Source organism: Notamacropus eugenii, chromosome 7, assembly GCF_028372415.1.
Source record: "Notamacropus eugenii isolate mMacEug1 chromosome 7, mMacEug1.pri_v2, whole genome shotgun sequence".
Lineage (NCBI taxonomy): Eukaryota > Metazoa > Chordata > Mammalia > Diprotodontia > Macropodidae > Notamacropus > Notamacropus eugenii.
Genome location: NC_092878.1, coordinates 141,322,914 through 141,349,043, shown reverse-complemented (window position 1 = coordinate 141,349,043; position 26,130 = coordinate 141,322,914). Strand labels below are relative to the sequence as shown.

General features: G+C 37.9%; 1 protein-coding gene across 3 annotated transcripts in view; it reads right to left on the bottom strand.

Moving 5' to 3' along the window:
* Positions 1 to 26,130, bottom strand: part of FAM13A (family with sequence similarity 13 member A) — a 91,439-nt gene that overhangs the window by 6,606 nt on the left and 58,703 nt on the right. For all 3 annotated transcript variants that reach the window (XM_072625429.1, XM_072625428.1, XM_072625430.1), the window contains exons 9-15: positions 15,271 to 15,484; positions 14,529 to 14,667; positions 12,807 to 12,888; positions 8,629 to 8,846; positions 7,360 to 7,443; positions 3,097 to 3,192; positions 1,192 to 1,275 (exon numbers count right to left, since the gene is read on the bottom strand). In XM_072625429.1, coding sequence (XP_072481530.1) covers positions 1,192 to 1,275; positions 3,097 to 3,192; positions 7,360 to 7,443; positions 8,629 to 8,846; positions 12,807 to 12,888; positions 14,529 to 14,667; positions 15,271 to 15,484 — 917 coding nt within the window. The remainder of the gene's footprint in view (positions 1 to 1,191; positions 1,276 to 3,096; positions 3,193 to 7,359; positions 7,444 to 8,628; positions 8,847 to 12,806; positions 12,889 to 14,528; positions 14,668 to 15,270; positions 15,485 to 26,130) is intronic.

The following is a 26,130-nucleotide window of genomic DNA, read 5'->3' as shown; positions in this document are numbered from 1 at the left end:
GCAAGTACTATCAAATTCTGAATATTATGGAGAGTAAGTGTTCTTATGTAGTAACAGCTCTGTCCTGTGCAGATACCAGAAGAACGCTCTAATCTTCATATACAAGTGTTCAAATTCACAGGAAAAAATATGGTATTTGAATTGGTCAACAAATAACTTGATCAGACACAACTACACTCAGTTTCACATTATCTTTGCAAAAGATAAAATGTCTGAATCTGAAACCTCACTAATGTCTCGATCAGTCACATGCCTTTTTCAAGAGGTGCTATCAAAGATCAAGAGTGATAAATTTTGAGAGTTTCATTTTGGCATATGATATAACAAAGTCAGGGTGAGTGGAACTGATCTCTTTATGGGTCAGTTAGAAGTAAACAGAAAAAAAAAAAAACTTTGATTAACCCAGACCAGGGGTGGAGAACCTGTGGCCTCAAGGCCACATATGGCTTGTTAGGTCCTCGGGGGCAGCCTTTTGACTGAATCCAAGTTTTACAGAACAAATCCTTTTAGTAAGGAGATCTGTTCTCTGGAGTTTAGATTTAGCCAAAGGGCCTCACTTGAGGACCTAGAGGGCCATAAGTGCCCTAGAGGCTGCAGGTTCCTCATTCCTGACCTAGACTGAACACCTATATTCAGTCTTGCAATTGGATGAAGAGGGGACTAGCCATAAAAAGGGGATAGTTTCTTGTAACTCTACCACTGCAACTATATGAAGAACACAAATCACATGCTGAACTGAGGTAGGTCAGAATTACCAACTTCATATATGAAAAATATTGCAAAAAATAGTGTTTTTTCTCGGTATCTAGTTAGGAAGATATAGAGCAGGAAAAAAATCCCAGGACAGGTAGAAAAATATGATCTCAGATGCTAAATGACCTCTCACTGTTAGAAGTCGGAGAGATTTGGAAGGAAGAAAATTCATTCCAGAAGCTTGTGTTAATTATGAAATCAAGCATACCAAAAGCTTTTCATGGCAAAGTTTTTAAAAAATGGAAATGAAGCAAAGGAAATAAGCTAATCTATGATAAAAAGAAAAAAATATTCAAAGTTGACTACATTCATGAAGTTAGTGATTTTCTGGAGACATTACAGAGAAATAATACTGGGGACCAAATGTCAATATAGTTTTCATTGATGTGAGAGGTAGGGACTTGCCAGGACTAGTTATTAGCAGTTTGATGGCTTCACCTTGATGTCCTTGAAGAAGGAAGCTGTTTCACCCTCGATAATTGGTTGTAGCAAAGGACTTCTCCTCTTGTTGGAAGGGGAACCCTGTGGCCAATATTGACAAGTAAATTATATTGTGAATCGTTTTCTCTTCTTCCTTTCCTCCCTGCCCCCCAACCCTTTTTTTTTTAATTTCACTCACTAGTTTATATATTAGCTTCTATTTAGAGGAAAATAAGAATCATGGAATATAACCCAATTATTTGTTTGTTAATTTAATTTAATTTTATAGTATCTAGATAGGAAAGAATCTTGCTGGAATGTATCTAAAGTGACTGGTTGGATTTGATGCCTCTTGGGCTTCATCATTCTAATGAACACCTCCTCTATTAAAAGAAGTACCCCAAAATAATAATCGCAAGAATCGCAAAGGAATTTCAGGGTCAGAAAAATAAACAAATTCAACCTAACACTGTATGTGAATTTCAATCACAACATAAAGTGACAAGATGTGTCATTGAGAGATGTTTTTAAGGCCTGTCATGAATATATTAGTAGAACTAAAGGTGTTTGACAATAATAGCACTGATATAGAATTGGCATTAGGAATTCCTTGGCTGACAAGGAAGGAGAGATCAGAGACGTATGAGAAAGGGTAGAAAGTAACTGTATAAATGTATGCCTGTGTATTCTCAAAACTAAGGTACCACCTGTATGTGCTGAACAGGATATTACCTTCCAAAACATCACCTTCAAAAAGTGGATCATATGATAACATATTCAAGCCACTGCCCATCAGTGCTGGGGAATTCTTTAACATAAAACAGCTGGAACACCCAGGTCAAAGAAGTGGAGAGCTTACCGCAAACAGCCAAGTGTTGTGGACAATAAGATCATTTCACAATCGTTCTAAAACTCTTTCCCCTTTCCTCTTCATACTCCCTTTCAACCCCCTAAGTAGACCCCCTTTCTTGCTACAAGTGGAACTTTTATCTTCCTGAAGCCAGAAGCCCAAGAAGGATAGATTCTTTCCTTGGATAAACGTTTCAGAGAAGCTATGATAGTATTATAAACTGCCTTCATAGGGAGGAGGAGGTCTGGGGGTGTGACTAGTTCAGTTTTGACACTGGTTATGAGGGAGCACTGCGTGCCACTGGTGTTCCTGCCCAAGTCTGCATAGAAAATAAGTTTAGAGTAGAGATCTGAGGGACACCAATAGAATTTTATGTGTGGGCAAAATACACTGCTCAAAGGAGCAGGAACTAGTGTGATGATTAAAAATTCGATTTTTACATTTAAATTTAAAAACAAGATTTAAAGGGGGAAACTGATAGGCTTTATTTGATCAGTTTTGCCCATTTGTGGAATATGTAGCCATAAACGTTTTAATGAATTCTTCATTCTTCCAATTAGCTGACTAGAAATTTCTTAGGCTGACACATTAAGAGAGATACTCTCTGCATCCAGAGAAAGAATTGATAAACAGATGTATAGAATGATTTTACATATATATATGTACACACATATATGTTTGTGTATATGTATATATATATATTTGTGTATATATGCATATACAGGTTAATATATTTATCTATATGTAAATATATATGTATGTGTGTGTATATGCACATACATTTGTGTCTGATGGCAGCCATCTCAGGGGGGTGGGGAGGGAATAAAAACAGGAAAAATTTACATGATAATTTTGTAGTATATTTGGAGAGAATAGCAATTTGTACATGGTAGACTTGCAGTTTTCTGTGCAATGATTTCTTAAAATTGTACTCTGTTATAGAAATGTTTGTTTTGTTCCCTGAATTGAAAATAAAAGAAATTTTAGAAAAAATTTCTCAGGCTGCTAAATGATAGTAATAAGGATCTGAAAAGTCACCTACATACCCAAAACTAGGAAAGTATTTTACTCACAATGCTGGGAATGGTGTTGGCACGTGACAGGATCTGTTTGACCAGCCGATATCTGTCATATAATGGCTTCATAACCTGACGTTCATGCTTTGTTACCTGAAAAAGAAAAACAGGACAATTAGTTCACCTTTCTCCAGAGTTTGTGATGCCAACTATCTTAGTAAGCAGAGCTTCAGGGTTAAAGGATCACTGGTAAAAAGGAAAATTGTTCAATCCCAAGCCATAAATCTTCTCAGTAATAACTATTTATGTAAATAATACCATTTACTCAATAAGTCTTATCAACACTTAAGATAATATTAGTAAAGTCTATCAGGCTTTTAACAGCATAATTTCAAGCATAGGTTGACGAAGACACATGTGACACTCATGTACAAACACACATGTGACCCTTAGTTACTCAGCTAACCTTGAAGATCCTAACAGAAAAACAGACTTAGCATTCCTGGCTGGGTTTGTCTGTACATGTCATTTTTTTTATTTTATTCAGCAAGAAGGCTGTGGGAAAGGGTAAAGATTCCTATCTGTAGCAACCTGCCTCATGAGACTTTCCAACACTTCTTAAATGTTACTAAGTAGAATACATTAGACTTTTCACTGCTGCCCAGTGGAGTCAGAGGGCCATGGAATAATGAGAAAAATTTGAAGGAGATTGTGGCTAAGCATGTAATTATCAATCAATCAGATAAGAAATTACTGCGTACCTATTATGTACCAGCCATTAGGGTATAGGGACTGGATTTTTACTTTCATTGGTTTAGGGAGCTCCCAGGTGAGGAAACTCCCTCTAACAATGCACATCAGCATGTATATCAGTATAGTTTGTGTCGGGGTTTGATGGTGGGGTTTGGTCCCAGGTCTTCTTGGCTCTGAGTCCATCCATTTATTACTCTATGCTACCTTTCTGGATACAAAGGCAAAAATGGAACAGTCTCTGATTTCAAGAGGTTTACATTCTATTGAGAAAGGTCTAGTTCCTATCCCTAGTTCCTTGTGCCAAAATGTTTTTTCCTAATTAGCATTTGTAGGCTAATCATTGATGTATCCAAATCACAATGAGATATTTATTTAGGATTGGGAGTAGTTGTGGTGGGTGAGTTTTGGTTTCCCCTAGATTAAGCTCAGGGTTATTTCCCTAGTAATGATCTGACCTCAAAGTCCATATCTACCTGAACTGTGGATAAGTCTGGTGATCCTGAAAGTTACTAGTTTAAAGTACCTCAAATTCAGATGGTTGATTTTAGTCTTTAAAGTTCTTTACAATCTGGATCCAATTGATTCTTCTAGCTGCTCTTATCTTACTCCCCCTTCCCACACTGGTTCTTCTGGTCAAAGTGACCTCCTTGATCCTCCCCTCACATTCCACTCCAGCTGCTCCCTTTGGGTCACCTCTGCTCTTCCAGAATCTCTCCTCACATTCATTTCTGAGAGCCCATCCTCTGTTCAAAGATCCATTCAAATGCCACCGCTGACACAAGGCCTTCCTTGATTTTCACCTGCAGTGAATACTCTCTCTTCCTAAAATGATTCTGGGGTATACACTGCTTATTTCAGTAACAGTATGTAAGCTCCTTGGCTGTCTTAATTCCTGTGCCCAACATAGTGCCTAGTACACAAAAAAGTTACAGGGAGCGACTAGACCTGTGATCTCATTAGTATTGGGAAATCCCAGATGAAGAAACTTTACCACTGTAGGATGGCACCTTCTTAGTAATTCACAGTCTGAGGGAGCTGCCTGGCACATCGAGAGGTTAGGTTGACTTGCTAAAAGTCACACAGCCAGTAAGTATTGGAGATGGAACTTGAACCTGGGTTTTATTGACTCTGAAGTCAGTCCTCTTGCCATTAAATGTCTGTGGCACTGAAGTGCTGGTATTGCTTGATTTTTTAGGCTAGGCAGCAAGCTAGAGCACATTTGCTTCAGAATCAATGAATTACAGAAATAAAAACTTGGCACTGCCATCTTATTAGCCAAGGAATCAAACTTAAAACTATCGCTGACTTTCTATTCTGACCTAATTTTCCTGCAATGTACCCACTAGTCTGGAAAGTATATCCTAATCAATTATTCACTATTTATTAACCAAAGAAACATCACAAAGGCTAGATTTGAAAGCTGTTTATCTTCTGTGATTGATTTATCTTTACCAAAAGTACTACACTTCCCCTAAACCCTGAAATAATAGTTATTCTCTGAAAAATTGTGTTGTTTTTGTTCAGTCCTGTCCAACTCTTTGTGACCCCATTTAGGGTTTTCTTGACAAAGATACTTGGATGATTTGCCATTTCCTTCCCCAGATCATTTTTACAGATGAGGAAACTGAGGCAAATGGGGTTAAGCGACTTGCCCAGGGTCACATAGTACATGTCTGAAGCCACATTTGAAAATGTGTCTTCCTGACTCCAGGCCTGGCACTGTTATCTATAGCACTACCTAACTGACCAATACTTATTAAGGGATTAGTTTAAAATTTATGTTTATAAAAGAAATAGAGTACTGAATTTCTTTTTTTGGCTTATAAGAGGACAAATCTTTCATGCTGTGAAATGGCGAAGTACTACATAACAAAGATCTAACTTGCTACGTGGACTTGCTAAACATTTACACTTGTGTTGGCCATCTTTTTGTTTTAAATAATAAAAGCCCTCAATTTGTCTTAGAGATGGAAATGAAAGTTTTATTACTATTTATTAATTTGTTATTTATAAACATAATAAATTATTAATTCATAAATATGATAAATTATTTATTAATTTATTGATCTGTGTCTAACCTTTTCCATAGTGCTGACAAGATAGTCCACATCATCTCATATGGATTAGAAAATGAAACAGAAATGAGTATTTCCAATGCTAGGGATTTTCTGAAATAAAGTAGAAATGATCCACTAGCATTCTCTTTCAGTGATTCATCATGACATGGAAATGACTTTGGGTAATCCCACTATTGACAAAAAGTATAATAATAAAGGTCCCGAGTGGCCAAGAAGGATGCCTAGGGTGGATGAACAGGGTCTGTCTCAATTTGGGCATATATATATGAATACTAAATTTAACACTCCTACTGAACTTTTTATAAGCAAGGCTGATGTAATAATAGTAGTAAGAGCTTTTATGTCATGCTTTAAGGTTTGCAAAGTGATTTCTATGGGATCTCATTTAATCCTCACCAAAACCTTGTGAGCTAAGTGCTTACATACACCCATTTCCCGCACGTAGGCAGGAGTGGGGTTGTCACCCCTGTGATTGGTGGCTCTGACTGGTGAGCTTTCACCTTATTTGAGTGACCTCAGGCCCACCATGCCAACAGTAGCCAGTTCTCCTGAGTGCATATTTATTCCCATGGAAATCCTTGCTCAAAGACATTCATGAACTGAACTTCAGTTAAGCATTTTTAAATTCATGCTATACAACAGAGCAAATATGTTTGGCAATGGGAAACAGAACATGTTGATAAGGCCTAGCTCTTGCCCTGACACACCTGATAATAACCTAGTAGGAGAATATGATTCATACAGAGTAACTAATAAAAAATGATGATGTCTCAGTGCTTCCAAGAATAAAAGGCTCAAGTGGGGGGAAAACTATTAGTACCTAGAAGGATCAGAAAAGTATTTGGGGTTTTAAAGGATGGGTGGGATTCAACAGGCAGGTAAGAAGAAAAGGGCATTTAGGGGATAATCTGGGCAAAGGCCCAGAAGACGGAAAGTCAAGGATGTATATAGGTCATTTTCAGTTCTCCAAATTCAATCAAAGACCAACTTCAGAAAGCACGTGGGGATGGGGTAGAGGAGGTGGTAATAATAGGAGATAGGAAAGGTAGAAAGCATGATGTCAGACTGGAGACAATCTTGAAAGCCAAGAATTTGTGTTTTATCCAGACAAGAGGGAGTCAGGAAGGGTTCTGAGTAGAAAATAGCACGATCACATGGAAGGAAGCTCAATCCAATGTGTGAAGAAAGGATTATTATCTCAAAAGGGCAATTATAACTCCCGTATCTACTTGAAGCTTCATTATCTAGATCTTCTCATTGGAAAGGACCATAGATATCATCTAGTCTAATCCCTTTATTTGACAAATGATAATAAAGAAGATGAGAGAGCTGAGTTGGCTAAGCTAGGTATAGCCTGCCAGTTCAGAGATTCCCAATCAACCCTACTGCTGTCTGATTTTCAGTAAGGCAGAGAGAATCTTCATATTACTAAATTTTATTTGAAAACTGATTTTTCTCCCAAGTCAAAAAGACAGAGCAGTTTACATACCGGTCTTCCATGGATGCTCTCATAATACAACAAAGATTTCTGCAGAGCCACTTTCTCAATGGCAATCTGGTCTCTGGTCATGTCCTATATAGTGGAGAAAGGAAAGAAAAAATAACATGTATTAATATTTCAGTGTCTTTAAATAACTTACCCAAATACAAACCTGAAATACTTAGTATTCCACCAGTTCCTTTGTCTCGTAGCTTATTCTGAAATTGATTACTGGTGGCTCTATGGACAATACTGTCAGAATACAATAGCATCACAGCGTCACTATCAATAATGAACAGCTATTAAGCTCTGAGGGCAGGTGGGTGGTGCAATGGATAGAGCACTGGATCATGAACTCAACAACAACAAACCGACCACTGAAAGTATCTCTGTGTTGTAGTGAAGAGTCAGGCACCTGTAACAGCCAGACTGTCTTAGGCTAATATTCCATTTCTAGTAGAAATGATTCTGCTTAGGTCTAAGAGTTTTGATTGTACTTATTTTATCACAGAGAATCACCGGTTGAGTTTTAACAGAAATACAAACATAGCACGGTTGATATGGACTTGAAAAGGATGATCGAGTCCTGCCTTCTCATTTTACAGATGAAAAAAATGAGATGTAGGGAAGTTAAGTGACTTGCACAAATTCAGACAGGTAGTATCAGAGGTAAGATTCAAACTCAAGTCCTCTTGACTTAAGAACCAGAGGTCTTTCTCCTATATCATGTTGTTTCACTTAACCCAATGAATTTCTTTGCACAAAATCTGGAACTTTTTAAACTGTGGGTCACAAAAAATTTGGCAACAGTAGAAGGTTTCTGAATGCATAATGACTAAAAATTAATTAAAATTAAAAATCAAATGTGTAATAAATCTGAGGCGTTTCGAGCAGTGCTTGCCAGTGGTACATCACACAAATGAACACAACAAAGCATGCCCTCAGCCATGTAACACCAATAAATCTGAAAAGGAGTCAGGAGCAGAAAAAGTTTAAGAAGCTCTGACCTAGAATACAGGGAAAATCAGCTAAAGTCATGACATTAACCAAGTTAAGAAGCATTTCTTAAAGTACCCGGTGGTATAGAAGATCTCTACATGAATAATCATTCTCTAATTACTAAAATTTCTGTTATATCTACCACATTTTAAGGTCCCCCAGCATGTAAGGCTCTGCATCACGGAGGGCTACAGAACACCACTGATAATGCTATGTGGTAGGTACTCAATGAACATTTTTTGAATCAAAGTATGATACTTCCCCTCCTCATTCCCATACCTTAATGTCCTCAGGATGGTTGGTCTCCATCCGCTTCTCTTGTAGCTTCTTCTGAATAGATTCTAGGGTAGCTTCAACACTGGGTTTCATGGCTTTATCTGCTGTCTCTCGCTTCTTATCCTCCTTCTCCAACTGAGAGCCAAAACTCTTGGGGAGCGTGTTGCTTCGTTGGCGCATCTGGGGAACGAGTTCTTCTTCAGATAGCTTTAGTTTGGACTCTAGTTACCAAAAAAAAAAACAAACCAAAACAGTGACTGGCAGGGTCAAAATGGCAAAGTATCAGGAAGAAGCATAGCCTAGCTCCCCACCGTATCTTTTCCCTAAAGCTCTAGAAAAATCATGACATATGTCATCTATAAACTAGAAATAATCCTGATTAGGAACTCTGAGAAAAAAAATCACAGTAAGTTATTTTTTCCAATGCAGGTCAGCACAGGGAAACAGACACAGAGATTTGCAGACATTGGAGATGGCATCTGGCCAGGAATGTACCACATCCCAGCATCCAGGGACTGAAAGAGGACCAAGCTGTGGAAGACGTTCCAGAGAGTCTTTGAACTACTTCAAGTTATAAGAATGGGTGCTGTCTTGTAGTTCTGCTACTTATTCCCCATTTCTGGGAAACAGATCCATGCTGGACTGAGGAGGGGATTTGTACCTAAGGATGGCAGAATGGTCATGGGCTGTAGCTATAAACTGAATGAAGGACAAGTTAAGCAAACAGCAGCTTTGTGATTCTAACCCCAGAAACAAAGAAAGACTGAGTTCCAACATCCAGCTTTGTTTGAATTCTACAGTAAAATACCCAAGTCCAAAGGGAAACCTGCAGTTCTATTGCTCTGAACATGGAGAGCTTTAAGAAGGTTGATAGGGCTGAATCCAGCAGTGACCTGTCGGAACCTCCAACTAGGAGACAAACCAAGGGTTGTTTTGCTGAGACCCAAATGTAGGTTAGGAAGCTTAGACCAGAAGGTTAGTGAGGAGACCGCCCTAGGCCAGATCACTCTGAAACAACTTTTCAGGTCCCCAGCTTGAACTTGGAATCTGGGATCTTGCATCTTGGAATAATGCAATTCTTAATAACCCAAGAAAGTACCAGAAGGGCTGAAGAGGGCAAAAGTTCAGCACATTCCTCCCAGCAATTTGCAGAGCTCAGCCCTTAGGAAAAAGTCCAAAGTAAAGAATTAAGCTATAAGAATGAGCAAACAAATACAAATAATCCCACCATAAAGACCTGTTATGGTGACAGGGAAGCTTGACAAATCAGAAGAGAATGACTCCAAAACGTTTCCAAGTAAAGTCTCAAAAACATAGCTTAGGCAGAAATTCAATGGGAATTCCCAAACAGATAAAGCAAGATTTTTTTTAAAAGCTAAAACTGATTTTAAAACCAAAAGAGAGTGGCAGAAGAAAAATGGAAAAAAAAAACTATAGAAAAAAGAATTTGTTTGCATGTTGTCTCTCCCTTTAGACTGTAAGCTCCTTAAGGGAGACTATCCTTTGCCTCTTCGTATCCCGACGGCTTAGCACAAAGCCTGGTACACAGTAGGCACTTCATAACTTTTATTTCAAAAATAGCTTGGAACAAGAGGGATAAAACTCTACCCAAGAAAATAACCCTGTGAAAATTAGAAAGGAGCAAATGGAAACTCCACAAGACATTAAGAAATAGCAAAAGAAAGTCAAAAGAATAGAAAAATAGAAGAAAATGTTTCCTATAGTATATCAGAAACAACTGACCAGGAAAACAAACTAAAGACCGAAAATTTAAGAATCACTCAACTATCTGAAAGTCATGATCAAAAAAGAGAGACCACACATCATATTTCAAGAAATCATAAAAATAACCTTTACAGATCTCTTAGAACCAGAGGGCACATAGAAAATATCCAATGGTAATCTCATAAAGCAATTTCCAAAATGAAAACTCTCAGGAACATTATATCCAAAATCCAGAGCTCCCAAGTGGAAGGAAAAAATCTTTCAGCTTCAGGAAAGAAAGAATTCCAAGAAGTCACCATCAGGACCACACATAAGTTAGCATGAAAAAGGCAAAGAGCTTAGAATGTGATATTCCAGAAGGCAAAAGATCTAGGCTTGCAGGTAGTAATAATTTACCCAGAAAAAAACTGAATATAATCCTATAGGTGAAAAAGTTTTCCTGATGACAAGAACAGAGCTGCACAAAAAATCTGAAGTACAATCACAGTGGTCAAGCAAAGAATAAAAGGCTAAACATGACCGAGCAACCCTAAAAGATTAAATAAAGATAAACTGCTTTCATTTCTTATATGGGGAGATAACACATGTTTCCTTTCAGAACTCTGTCATCAACAGGGATCATAGATGTAGTCTAAACAGACAGAAGGCCTGGGAGTGGTTGTGTTGTGTTTTGATGATCTGAAAAGAAGAATGCAAAGGGAAGGAAAGAGGAATGCACTCTGAAGAGGCAAGTGAGAGAAAGAATGGGAGGAAATTATCTCACATAGCCGGGGCACAGAAGTAAAAGGGCAGAAGAGTAGGGAGGGTGTGTGGGGGGAAGCAGAAAATACATGAACTTCACTCATCTGAATTGGCTAAAGGAGGAAAGAGTACACAAACACACCCACATATACATACATACGCAGAGTTGAGTACAGAAATATATTTCATCAAATAGAAAAACAATAAGGAAAGAGGAAAATAAGAACAAGGGTAAATTAAGGGAGGGAGTAGTCAGATGAAAAATAAACTTTTAAAGGGGGGCAGGAAACAGAAAGAAGGAAAAATGTAAGAGAATAAGATAGAGGGAAATATACAACTAACATCAATATTGTGAATGTGAAAGGGATGAAACAGAAGAGGATAGCAGAATGGATTATAAACCAGAATCCAACAATACTTATTTACACAAAACACATCTGAAATAGAAGGATGCACGCAGAATTTTAATAAAGGTCCAGAGAAGATTCTATTGTACTTCAGATGAAGGGTATTAATTATGATCTCAGAGAAAAGCAATAACAAAAGGAGTCTAAATTGAAAGAGATAAATAGGGAAATTACATTTTGTTGAAAGGTACTATATTCAGTAAAATAATATCAATACTAAACATATATGTACTAAAGGTCAGAGCATCTAAATTCTAAAAGGAAAATTTAAATGGGTGAGAGTTAGACAGTAAAAACCTTAATAGTGGGGGACCTCAATTTACCCCTCTCAGATAAATCTAACAAAAAATAAATTAAAAACAAAGGAAGGAACTCATAGAATTTTAGAAAAGTTAAATATGGTAGACCTCTGGAGAATACTGAATGGGAACAGAATGAAATATGCCTAATCTTAGCTGTGCCCACCACCTTCACAAAAACAGACCATGTCACAAATTCAGAAAAAGAGAAAAAAGGACAAGAATGAAAAAGAACCAATTTCAACAGACATAAATTGTGATTCTCTCCTGTTAGCAGTTGTCCTGGCTCCATTTGTCTTTCTCAGGCAATATCTAATTGTAAGATTAGGCTGAAAGGCTTAGATTGAATAACCCAGAGAAGCAAACCCTTGATAATGAAAAAATCTCTTGGATTACTTGGAGATCTGCATTCACATGAACCTCTGATGTAGCATTACTTAGCTCAACCACTATATATGAGTTAAATAGTTAAATATGCTAATATTACTTAAATATTTTGTTGATGCACTCCCTCTATTGACATAGAACACAGTCATCCATAATTTGGTAGAGTGTCTTTGAGTGTAGCTGTACCTAAAAAGAAAATATTCCTTTGTGGCCAATCTAGCATTGAGTGCTTTCAAACTAAACTATGCTTATCTTTAGAATCAAACAGATAGTACCTGACTGACACTTGAAGTTTTTCTAATTTGATAGGACATTCTAGAGCTTTGATTATACTGGCACAACCTCTGAGAACCCAGGGTAACCATCACAAAGCACAGAAGTAAGGTCTAACAATGACCTGAGTAAATGACAGACCTTCTTTGGAATTTGCCATGTTAGCAGATTTATATTTTCCTGTGATTTTGCTTGCTTGGGAAAATGCGGGGAGAAGAATGCGTAATAGAAATGTCAGCAGTGTCTCTCAGGAATCTTAACTCTCCCATATATCTTTGTGTTTCCCCTCCAAAGATGGAGAAAACAGCATGATTCCATACTAGGGTAGCTATACAGTTTGAATTTTTACCTTTCAGCTGTTTCCGGAATTTTGCAAGGTCATTTGTCCATTTCAAAACCTCTGGATTGGCTGCTTTGTCACTATGGGAAGGCTAAAAGAAGAAAGCATAGATTGAATATTTTGGGGTTGGAAAAAGAAATTGTTTGCTCCATCCATTGCATTTAAAAAAGGAAAAGGAAGCTGAAGTACATTTACAATGTAGGAAATTATATGTGTCCAAATCAAAGGCAACTTTTCTGGCATCTTAATGAGCTGCCCTTTAACATAATTATTTTATGATCCTTTTTATCTACTTTTCTGGAGATATGCTTCTCCTTCTGTATGACTGTGTTCCCTTTGTAAATCATTTTCAGCCTTTTCTAAGTGTTTTGGTCTATTTAAGGGAGAGGCAAAATACAGATCAAAATCACAGCTTCTTTCCCTTGTTTATCCTGGTGATTACTAAAAAGGATAGAGTTAATAGAATTTTTTTGGAGAATGTAATTCCATAAATTTCTAAAGAAGACAATGTTGAATTGTTTTAACTAATTATGAGATTTTATTATATTATTATATTTTTATTATGTTGTTATATTATTATATTATATTACTATGTTATATTTTTACTACGTTGTCTCTTCTGTCTTCTCACTAATAAGGAATAAAGCTTCTAGTTCATTATACCACTTGTGATGCTTTTGAGAAAACTTCCTAGGAAATGCTGATGCATTGTGTTACCAGTATAATAAGGATGAAAGTTAATTAAGTCAATCAAGCAGGTCACCCCATCCCACTTAAAGTAACCTACAAGACACAATACCTCGATACCTTTGTCAGGTAACAGCACACATCAAATGAATCAATCAGAAGTTTGAACTAAGTTCAATCATTTCAAATGGGTATGACAGGAAGTCTGTTAGGACTTGTTTAGCACAGGGAAGACTTGGTTATACCCTGTGGGGCTTATATAAAACCAAGAATCTATTCTGGATTCAGAGATTTGAGTGTCTAGCAGCTGAGATGTGGAAATCTATAGCAAAACATATGAGAAAAAATTTCTTAGTGGTAAAGAGTGCCTTGACCTCCACATCACTTTGGCTGGAAAAAGACCTTGTGAACTTTGGAGGATCAGAGAATTTAGACTTTTCAGTGGCGTACTAGAAACACCATGGGACAGAGATGGTTGGTGACAGTGTTCTTAGGAGCTCAGCACATATTAGATTTAATCAGCAAAGGCAGATTCTGGAGTAAAGCAGAAAATCTACACCATTCCCAAGGAGAATGTATGGAGGACTCATGCAGAAGGACTTTCAACAGTTGTGTCTAAGTTGGAGTCCAACTTCCTTTGTTTCTGTATTTATTGCTGGATGAATGTGTCACAGACTTTTGGGGAGATGTTAGTCTAACTGACTGGTATCAACTGATAATTATGGGGAAAGGAAGTATGTCAGGGAGGAGACATTAGCCATGGTTGACGAAAACTGATTCCCCACACCTTCAGTCCTGCCCCTAGAAGGGGGAAGGGAAAAATAGCAACCACCTAAGTGGTCTAAGTGGCATTTGCAAGAGTGGCTCTATATTATACACTACACTGTGTACTTCATTTTTAATTGACTTTTCTATTATGGAGTCCACTAAAAATCTCCATTAATTTGAGGATGTTCTATCTTATTGTTTTTGTTTTGTGACGTCTTTCTGGGGTCAATGAATTGAGGAGGCTGAGAGAAGGGAGAAGTATATGTAACATCTTACTCTATATTTCCTTTCTTCTTCAAATCTGTCTTCAAACCTTCTGATCTTTTTCTTAAGGCTTTGAATCCGGCGAGTTAACTGTGCAGGTGTTAGGTCTTCTTGGTCATCATCACAAGATCCCAAAGAAGAGCTCCTTCTCCTATTAGGAACATGACAAAGGGGTACTGACATTTAGGGACAGTGCATGCCATGTGGCATACATTCAAAGTTCTACTTTTCTCGGTTCCCTTGAAAGAAATGAAATTAATTATTAACTGTGCAGCCTTGGGTGCCATATTTCCTACTATTAAAAGAAGATGATTGCCATTTTCATGCCTTCTTACCCTGTCTCACAGAGGACATGGTGCTTCTTTCTCATTTTTGCTTGGCTGCCTTCTCAGGAAAAAGAAGCGTTTAAATCAAACTGTGATGATTACTATCAGCCACATTCCAAACTGGTTCTAAATGGTTGTGACTCTAATAAAACTATGTTCTCATGGGGGAAGGGAAGTCAGTCTCAATGTGTGAAACAGAGACCTCGTAATGGGCTTCATTTAGGGAGAAGGGAAACAACAGACCACTTTTTCTAAACAAGAAAGTGAAGAATTCCACATTTGATCTTCACGTTAGTGAAGAGTTTCCATTTTTTTCCTATTTTTTATTAATATTTACTAGTCACATTTAAAAAAAAAAAAACCTGCATTCCCACCTTTTCTAATGTTGTGGAGATGATACATATGATCATCAGCAAACCAAAGTATACCTCATGAAAGAATGTGAATTGGGGGGGGAAGGAGGCACTTCCGTGTCATCCAGGTACTGCTGGCTCTGCCCATAAGCATAGAATCGAGGGGACAGCATGGGATCGCTGTCTTCATCTAGAAGCTGGTGAATCAGGCGCCCTGCCTGTGGGGAAAGGCGTGCTTCATCTGAATCAATGCTGTCACACTGCCATGAAGAGAGAGTAGGAACAGGCTCTGAAAAATGAACAGGGGTACTGGGTTACATTTTATTTTAAGAGTATTTTTTCCCCAAGTTACGTCCATCTTGCCTGCTGAAAACAACTGGTTACTCAAACAACTGATTCAATTTTGGAGATGGTTTTCAGTAAATATTAACCCAATTTATGCTAAGGTTAATAGCTTTCACTCAGTTTTAGAAAAGGATTTGAAAAAATCTATTTTGTAAACAAGACTAGTTTATCGATCTCATACTATCTCAAGGAGTCCAAAGTTCTCAAAGTAACACTGTTAAAGCAAAGAATTAGAAACAAAGTAGATTCCCACTGATTAGGGAATGATCGGAACAATTCTACACCATGGTAAGTAACTGACATGAATTCAAAGAAGCATGGAATGACATATGAACTGATTCACAGTGAAGTAAGTTGAATCAAAGAAATACTATACACAGTGACTACAACAGTGGACAAGCAAAGAATAAAAACTCTAAACAAAACAAATTTGTACAACAGGACCTGAATTTGTAGTGATTTTGCCCCTGTGAATTAACTCATGCTATGTTCCCATTTAGAAAGCAGGACTCTCTAACCATGAGTTTTAGCTTCCAGACCCTCTACTGAGAAAGACCCCCACTTCTGACTTGTTCTAATTGCTCTCCCATACTCTCTAGTCATAAACAAGGGACACCAGAGAACTTAATGACAAGATTAGTCACAGATGTTTATAAAAAATTAGTATTAAAAACCTGGCAACTGTAGTCTTCCAACAATACTAAAAAACATACATACACAATAAAGCAGAAGTAAGGCAGGGGCAGGATAGAGATCACCCTTTCCTCCTTTTTTGTTTTTCCCTAAATATTCCTCCACAGTCAGGTGCTTTTCTGCTTGTTCATGCAGAGGTTACTTCTCAGGGCTCTTAAAAAAAAAAAAAGAAAAAAGAAAAAAAGGAAATGCAGATGCCCCGGTCTCTAGCATCCACAGTTGCATTGCTTCTCATGTCCTGTGCTCAGATTTCTTCTCTCCTCAAATCCCTCATGAGCTATAGTTGTCCTCTATCAAAACTCTGCCTCTTCTCCTATTCGGGGGCTGATTTCCCATTAGTTTATTTTCTCCCCAAACTGGGAAGAATGACAATTCCCAGAGGGTTTAGTGGTCAGGCTTCCCTTTGCTCTGACTGATCATTTATGTAATTATAATGGGGGAAGGGTTGAGAAAATGCATCTCCTTCTTATCTTTGCAGAGGTTGGAGGAAGGGGGGTTGTGGGTAGGGAATAATGCATATAATATTAAAAATGGTAGGTATATTGGGTTGGTTTTTTATCTCTCTCTCTCTCTCTCTCTCTCTCTCTCTCTCTCTCTCTCTCTGTGTGTGTCTCCCTTCTTTGAGAGTGACATATGACTTGCGTACAGGACGAATTCTCTGAGACCAATGGTAGCCTCATTTCTCTCAGCACTAATGAAACAGTAAAGAAACTAGAAGACATTTTCCAGTTAGAGTTTTCTGCACCTTTCTGCAAAGAGTTAGGTTAGCAGTTGACTCTGTCATATCAATGTATGCCAGGCAATACTGTGGTGAGAGGCTTTCATGTGGTTCATATGCCTATCAGCATGTGCTGACTATGGATTATCTGGGGACCTTTTATGTGCAGAATATGCGCAGAACTGACTTAATGACTCAGTGATGAATACGTATGGAGACATGGTAATGGACACTGTTCCAGAGAAGGGTCTTTTCCTTCAACAGTTTCTTCTGTAATAAACTCTGTACCAAGGGTTACGGCAGACGGAAAAAGTACGGATATCTTCAATAAGGAACAGTTACTCCTCCCTATGCACCAGGAATTATACTGCTGGTCACTCATCTCTGAGTTGTGAGGCAAGGATCATTACCTATTTTGACTCACAGAGTACCCTCAACTGCTGGTGTCCCAAGCATATTGTTATGTACCTACAGGCTGAGGAAGTGAAGAAGGATAAGCTACATTTCCACCAGAGATGGAAGGGTTTACTTCAAGATAAATGGAGCCAGATAAAATAATGATAGTGACTGTGATGTCTTTGTATTGCAGTGTTGTAAGTACCTGACCCTGTCATAGCACTTCAGCTTCACACAACAGAACATGCTCAAAATTTGTCAGCAGATTTACAAGGAGCTGTCTCTGCAAATTCACTGCGTGAGCCTTAAACCACTAACCCCCAACCTCATGTGAAGATCAGAGAACATTTTTCCCCTCTCTGGCCTGTAAAAACCTATTCCTTTTTCTTCTTGGACCCCATGCCTCCCTCATATGCTTGTTTGTTTTTTATATTGAAATGTTTCCCTTGGTTTCTTACAAGAGATGGTACTTTTCACAAAGGATGTTTCAAAGAGGAATGGAAATATTCTGAAATTAGGTGTCTCAACAAAAGATACCAACAAAATGTTATAAAAATAAACAGCAATAACAAATGACAGATAGCATAGTATGTTGGCTAGAAAATTGACCTCAAAGTATGGAAGACCTTGGTTCAGGTCCCATCTCTGATATATATTAACTCTGTGACTTTGGGCAAATCCTTTAGTCTCTTAGTGATCCTTCTTTGACCTGTATTTTTTATTTTATACAGACACATCTACATACTATAAAAATGATCAATGACCCTCTTTTCAAAGAAACCATATGATGTGCTGGTTTTTAATGACTGATAACCTATGAAATATCTGAGACTAGGTTTTATAATAATTACTTCATAAATCTGAAATTTGCATTTGTAAACGTGTCCACAAGATTATAACTCTTTGACTTTGAATTTCAAATTGTTTTTCAAGTCACAGAGATACTTGCAGTTTGGGCAACTTTGACGCTAGCAGATTCTTGAAATGCACAAAAGTTTTACTCAATAAGATTATTGTTATTATAACCTCTTTGGAAAAAAAAAGTGATTTGCTAAGTATAGACTCCTGTCTGTTTCCTAAGAGGAGACTAAAGAAGAATATAGTATTGAATATATGTGTGTGTGTGTATAATATGTATATTATACACACACACACATATTTCTATAACACTCACAAACCTGTGCCTAATCAGATACGGTGCACATGAGACTTAGTTCTGTTGTAGACTTTGGCCCACAATGTAATATGATGCTCTAAAGTATTACAGACCAAAGTGTAAACAGGGAAAAACTGGGCAAGCTGGTTTTTCATTCTCAGTAAGGTACTTTTTAGTTTCCTTCTTGAAAACAAAGGTGATACAAAAATTTTAAATCACTAGATTGCAAATTATCCAAGATGAATCCTTATTCATCTGTGTATCGGTTAGAACCTAGCACAGTGCTTTACCATTGGAGAGCTCAATAAAATGATAGGTCATTCAAAGAAAGTGGAAAAGGAGGAGGAGGAATAAAAGGGGGCAAAATTTCAAGAGGAAAATTAATGTTTCAAGAAAAAGTACTATCAAAATTGGTCAAGACTATTCTTCAGATGTATCTAAAAAAATCTTTATATTTAATAATAAAGCACTTTGTTTTGAGAAATGCAATACAGAGAATGCCTACTGAGGAGGAAGTAAAGGTTAAATAGTAATACAGAAATTACTTAATTCCTGGGCAGTGTTGGAGCAAAACAATCCGGGGGAGGGGGGGGAAGAAATTTATCAAGGACACAGGGCACTGGCAGAGAAGTTGGGTATTTATATTGGCATGTGGACATGCTAGTTGGTTTAAAATTTCCACTTAATAATCCTGAAATTATTAGTGCTGAAAAAGTTCTTACATCCATATTCTAAGGTCCCTAAGAGAGAGAGGCACATCAGATATATGATTATCTTAAGTTATCAAGAAAACCACTTTAATCAAAAGATCAGACTAGTCTATAAGCTGCTTTTATAACTGAAAAAAATTGTTAAAGATAACTCGGGACATTCACAAGAATTCATTCTATTTCCTAAAAGCAAAAACATGTCTTTATGCTGCCTACTGTGGTAAGGACAGGTCTGAGATAGGATATGCCCAGCAGTTAATTCCAGACACATGGGTACATTTAAATCATAAGGCCTATCATATTATAAAGGTATTATAAATGAAACTATCTTCTTAAAAATAACATTACCAAACTGTTATGATTCTCGGTTATAAGAAGTAAGAACAACTGTTTTATCATTAATCAGCTTTGTAGACCAACCATGAAAAGTCCATCTGCTATGCAGTATGTGGTAACACTGGAAAACTATGAATCAGAACGCAAAAAGATGCACAAACACAACTCTCCTCCTTTTAATCTAGATATAGTTTAATAAAGGCTCAAATACTGGTTCTTATTTAAAGGGAAGTTTCCATACTCCAATCTCAATTAATTAATCCACGAGGAAATGACAAAATTTTAAGTGTGTAAACAAGATGGGCTATACCCAGTGATCTCTTTACAAGGTATAAACTTCTTTGATTAGGTCAAGAAAGAAATAGCTGATTAGTGATATAATGGACTGGCCTTGGGGAAGGGAACTTGTAGGGAACACGTGGCCTTCAAGGTCCCTGATACAGTCTTTTGCTGAGTCCAAGTTTTATAGAATAAATCCTTGTATTAAGGGGATTTGTTCTTTGAAGTTTGGATTCAGTCAAAGGGCTGCACCTGAGGACCTAGAGGGCCACATGTGGCCTTGAGACCACAGATTCCCCACCCCTGGATTGGCCACATCCGTAAGGGCTTAATATAACAGGAGATTTGTTGCATGTCCTTCTTTTTGAAGACAATCAAGGGCATGACATGAATTGGATTTAAGTGAGGCAGAGTGACACTAAGTTCTCAGCCTTATTCTCTCTTCCAGAGTCACCCAATACCAGCAGCAAGACTGGTGATAGCCCAGGCTCTAGTGGATGACCTTGGTGTCCTGGCTGCCTGACCAAGCTCTAAGAGCCTCACAGTATTTGCTTCAGCATCTGTCCATCCCATGGGAGAAGTCTTCACATACTTGGAATAGACATTCCCCTAACTCACCATCTGGCAAGCCCTCACACCAAAGGTGCTAGTCCTCCCTAAACCCATTCACCCTACAACTGCAGGTATTTCGGTGGTGAAGTAGCTTTAGAGAACTCTAAATTTGGGATATAAAGATTTCTGGGGAGATTGAAGGGAAGAAAGAAAGAGTTAAGATTTTGACAAGGGATAGAAAGATACAGGAACCTCAAGACTGGAATTCCCTGTGTGGATTGTCTGGAAAGAATTCATAGTCTCAAGCATTCTTTAGGACAAGGTGGTAAAGATCTATCATGCTTTTCAGCGGACAATAGTTCTTAGGGAACTTGTGATTTCAATGGGATACAGGTAAAGTTTACATAGGATATTCTATAGTAAAACTTGCCAAATATGCTAATTAGGTGATTCAGGGTGGGATTAGGGTGTGGTCAAGGAGTGGTTAGTTCTTAAAGGAACATGTACTTTTAGTATCTACTGTGTAGATATTTTACCCATAGTTCATCGGGTAATAGCCCAAGGAGTAGGGGGTTACATGTAGGTGTGACTTTAGGCTTGAAACATCACTTAGTTAACTAATCGTCAGGGCTGACTGAGAAATACCCAGGCTGCTCCCATCAATGTCTTGTCAGGCAAGATAAACATAAGGGACTAGATACATGTCCAAGTCTAGGATACATATGATTGGTCAATGAGTAGTAAATGTCTTTATGACCCAGTACACTGCCAGTTCAGTCAGTACACAGTTAGTTCAAACTAATAAATTCTATAGGTGCAATTGGCTACTATATAAGGAAGGGAGATGTAGGACAGGTTGTCCTTGGGTGGGGAGAAACTGCAGGGGACAGTATTTTGAGACTAGGGAGAAATGTGATTTTAGAGAGAAATTATTTTAGAATTGGAGTTCAAACACAGGCACCTGAGCACCGTATCAGTTTCATGTCATTGGAAACACTAGATCTCTAAGAGACAGTGAATCCATCAAAGATATGATGAATAAATACAGATACAGATAGATACCAAAAGAAATATCCACTTGAGGGAGGTAGTAGCTTTAGGAAGCATGATGCCTTGCACCATAAAAGAATGCCAGCTGGCACCTGGAGCAGCGAGTTACCCGTTTGTGACACATATCCTAAACAAGGGCATCACTGCCATTGTACCCTGTTTGAGGTTATTATTCCTAAAGATGTGTTTAATTGTGGAATTTTATAGTTCTGACTCTGAGAGAGGGTGGCAAAGATATTTTCTAACAATTGTTCTGACCATAGCACACTAGTAAACATCCTTTACAAAAGCTATTTCAGTCTGGCTCACTGATTTTTCCTCACACTAATCGGGATTTGAGTCACAATACTAAAGATCCAACTCTTCAAAGTTAGCCTTAGAACCTGACAAGTGTGACAGGTATCTGGATACTAGCCTGCCAATCTAAATATGTTGAAGAAGAGGGGGTGTCACATTACACAACACATAACTTAATCTAACTGAATGATGTACTAAGATCATCATCCCCCTCTCCCCTAGTTTCAAATATTTTAAGAATATAAAGCTATAACTGTGAAAATAAGACAAGGCAAATGCAGCATGTGGCAGTGCATACATTCTATTGCCTGCATCAGATTTACTGGAGCATAGATTTCTAGCCCCCTCATCCTATAGGGTAAAGAGATGGGAGCACTGGGAAATGGTGACTTGTCCAGTGCATACTGATAGTAATGACCAAGTTAAGCTCCAACTTCGATTGTAGGAACTACAACTGTAGGATTAAGAAATAAAATGGAAAAACAATTTACATGATAACTTTATTATATACTTAAAAGGAATAGTTAAGTGTAGATAATTGAGTTTCAGTTTCCTGTAGGATCATCTTTCTTATCATACTGTTATGGAATTGCTTGTTTTATTTCATAAATTAAAAATTAACTAAAAATTTCAAAAAAGAACTAGACGAGACTTCAGAGACTATCTAATCCAAACCCCTTATTTTATAAAATGAAGAAACTGAGGCCCTTGGGCTTATCCAAAATCACACAGATAGCAAGTTATAGGTTTAGGATCAAACTATAGTCTTCTGATTTCAAATCCAGTGTCCCTGACTGTTTGCTACATTGCTTCTCTGGGTCTTTTGGAATTCATTCACCGTAAGTCTTTCAAGACTTCTGCTATGGGTAAGATCATATCTTAGGATTGGTTTGCTTGTCATAAGAAGCACAAGGGTATTCCAGGGAAATTATTTCAAAATAGAATAGAAAGATTTTGAGCTTCAAATGAGTTTTTATCTTATTTCAGTAAATACAGAGAATTCAAATTTATTTTACTATTTAAATCAGAATTTCTAAGTACATTAACAGCTCCCATTAGGAATTTATGCTTTCTGGCTACATCTCAGTTAAGATGTAGGCAATGTTTTTCACATTTAAAATGCATCTATCTAATAGCAGCAGTGGTAGACTGGAAGAAACAGAGGAAAAGTGGATAAGCAGATGGGTGAGTTGTGATTTATCCATCCAACTACAAGAATTTTGGATTTGAAATCAAGGGATTAGAGTTGAAATCCTAGACACCTGTATTATCTCAACCTTTGGCTGCTCACAAAACCCTCTGGGATTTGTAGCTCTTTTCAATTTGGGAAGAGAGAACACCAAGACTAGAAGGGGTGGAGGTCTGTACGTGCAGAGGGTTGGAGGACTCTTAAAAAGGGGCAGGGAGAAGTGGCAGTGATTCCAAGGCAGCTGGTGCCAGCTACATCTGTAGTTCCTTTCTGCAAGAACATGGAACATGTCTTCTGTCCAAATGGACAAGTGCATGTGCACTGAATGTTCTATTAAGGGCACTCACCCCAGAAATAGGAGCACTGAGAGAAGCCAGCAGGCCTTACCCTGATCCAGTCTTATGCTTGTGATTTTTAAAGATTTGTTGTTAAAGAACACATAATATTATTTCTCATAAACACCTGTGGTCAACCCTTGCCTTATGATGTGAGGCATCCCTTTGTTTGTAGCATGAAGGCTCAGTGGGATCCACATTGGAGATTATTAGAAAGTTTGACTCTCCAAGTGGGGATGTAAGCACAAATCATTTCATAAATATCTGTCTAGGTGTAGAATTATGATAAACTCTTGACTATTTTATAAATCTAGCCCACAGTCATGAGTCAAAGTCACAGCATGACTTTATATAACTCCTCTAGGGTCTCATTTTACCCAAATCAGAAAAGAATAAAGCAATTTGAAATCATTCCTGTTTTCAATAAATGGAACAACCAAAGGCTAATATTGACAATAGAGTATTTGTTAGTGGATAAATTTCTACCTGGAATAATTGTTTCATTGGTTGAACTGAGGCAGGCCTTGTAATAAGTTAGTAAGCATCTTTAAGTCCCTACTATATGTTAGGAATTATGGTAAGAAAGGCAAAGAACAAATAAAAAAATCCCAGGTTTCAAGGAGCTCATAGTCTAATGGGGAAGTCAATCAGCAAATAACTGTGTACAAATAAGCTATAGACAGGATAAATTGGATATGATAAAATCTGACTTTATCCATTTGATGTCTCATGAATGTACTGTCAGTGTAGCTACCACTTTAGATGGGGGCCAGACCATGAACTAGCCCATCCAAGTATCCTCTGCCTCCCACTGGGCCTGTCCAAAGCATCTCACTCCCCACCTTCACTGCCACTTCTAGCACCCCACACCAATCAAGGCCTCAAGCCACTCTCATGATGACCTCATCATGGTGGGTGGATACCCAGTTTTGTAGGTTCTACCTGTCATGAGCCTCAGATAACTAATTAATTTGAAGGGAACTCAGGGAAGGCCACATGTTAGCTTTCTGACCCAAACTCCTCTGGTATCTTCTTGCTAAATAAGTGAGTGAGGTGAGTAAGAGAGTTGAGAAAAGATGATTATGGGAAATGATGTAGAAGGCATGGGGTTAACAGGGACTTGAAGCAAACTAGAGAGGCTGGGAGATAGAGATGAAGAGGTCAAAAAATCCCAGGCATGGGGGATAGCAACCAAAAAATTTCTGGAGTCAGGAGTTAGTGTCTTACATGATGAAGGCCAAGGGGGCCAGTGTCACTGGACTGAAGAATGTGTGAAGTCCTAGGACTAAGATACAAGGGAAATGGAAAGAGGCATGTGAGGGAAATGTTATGAAGGGCTTCGAATGACAGAGGATTTTATATTTGATCCCAGAAATAACAAAGAGCCCCTGGAGTTAATTGAACAGTGTCTGACTTGTGTTTTAGGAAGATCAGTTTGAGTGGAATTTGAGTAGAATAGCAAGCTGAGTGGAGGATGGATGAAAGTAGCAATATTAAGATAGGGAAGTCAACCAGCAGGCTATTACAACAGTCTAGGACTAGGCATAAGGTCATGAGAGCCTGGACCAGAGAGGAGAGGGGGCATATAGGAGAAATGTTAGGAAAATAGAATTGACAGGACTTGGCAATTTATTGGAAAGAGATATGAAAGAATGCTTACTTAGTAAAGAATTCCTTATTTAACAAGAACTACTAGGAAAACAAGAAAGTAGTCTGGAAGATATTAGGCTCATTTCATATTCTTCCCAGGGTTGTTGAGAAAATCTTATGAGATGGCATTTGTAAAGCACTCAGCACACAGTAAGTACTACGTAAGTGGCACATAGTAGGTATTATACAAAAGCTGGCTATTAGGAGCAGTAGTAGTGGTGGTGGTAGTAGTGGTAGTAGTAGTAGTGGTAATAGTAGTAGGAGTAGGAGTAGTACTAGTTTTGACTACCATGTTCTTCAAGGATCAGAGGGGCAGTTCAGAACAGGATGCTGCAAACTTTTAGCTGACCCTAATTCAGCTGTCCTCCTAGACTGAACTTTTTAAGCCCCAAGGTTGGCAAAACAACCACAGATTCATCCTTGGGTAGAGATCCAGCTGACAGTTCATTCAGCTGGAAGGCTCTACAGGCTCAGTATGAGAGAACTATGGCCAATCCTTGGTCATTTAATCCCAAACCTGATTACTCTTCCCTGGGATGAATCATAATTATAGGTCCAGGCTCAGAGGGACAGAGCTGCATGCTAACCCTTGATCTGAACTCAGGGGTTGAATGCATGATTTTCCTCAGAACTGTTGGTTCACTTATTTCCTGGTTCCTGCCCTAGTTACTTGCTTGTGGGCTAAATTTGTGATCTTGGACTGGAAAAATGACCCTTGTGGCTTCTCCTTAGATTTCCCAATCACTAAGCTTTCTTTTACTCTTCTAAGATTTATTTGGATTTGCTGAACTATATTTGGATTTCCTCTTCCACCATTTTGTTGGTCTCCGACTCAAAACTTTTAAATAAAATCCTGCCAAACAGACTATAGAAATTTATCTAAGAAATCTTTCATTATGAACAAGTTTGATTTATACCAGGGATTCAACATGAGGAAAACAATTGCATAATTAATTATATTAGAAAATAAAATATCTCAAACATGATTATCAACAGGTGCAGGAAAAAGTCTTTGATAAAATATAATATGTATGTAAAATCTTACAGAATAATGGCACAGATGGACCTTTTAAATATCATAAAAATGTGTATTTAAACCTAAAAGTAAGCATCATAAACAATCAGGATACCCTAGACCCTTTCATAATAAATCCAGAAAATCAAGGAAGACAATTCTCTGCACTATTATTTGAAGCAGTTTTAGAAACATTAGCAATAAGAAAGGGAAA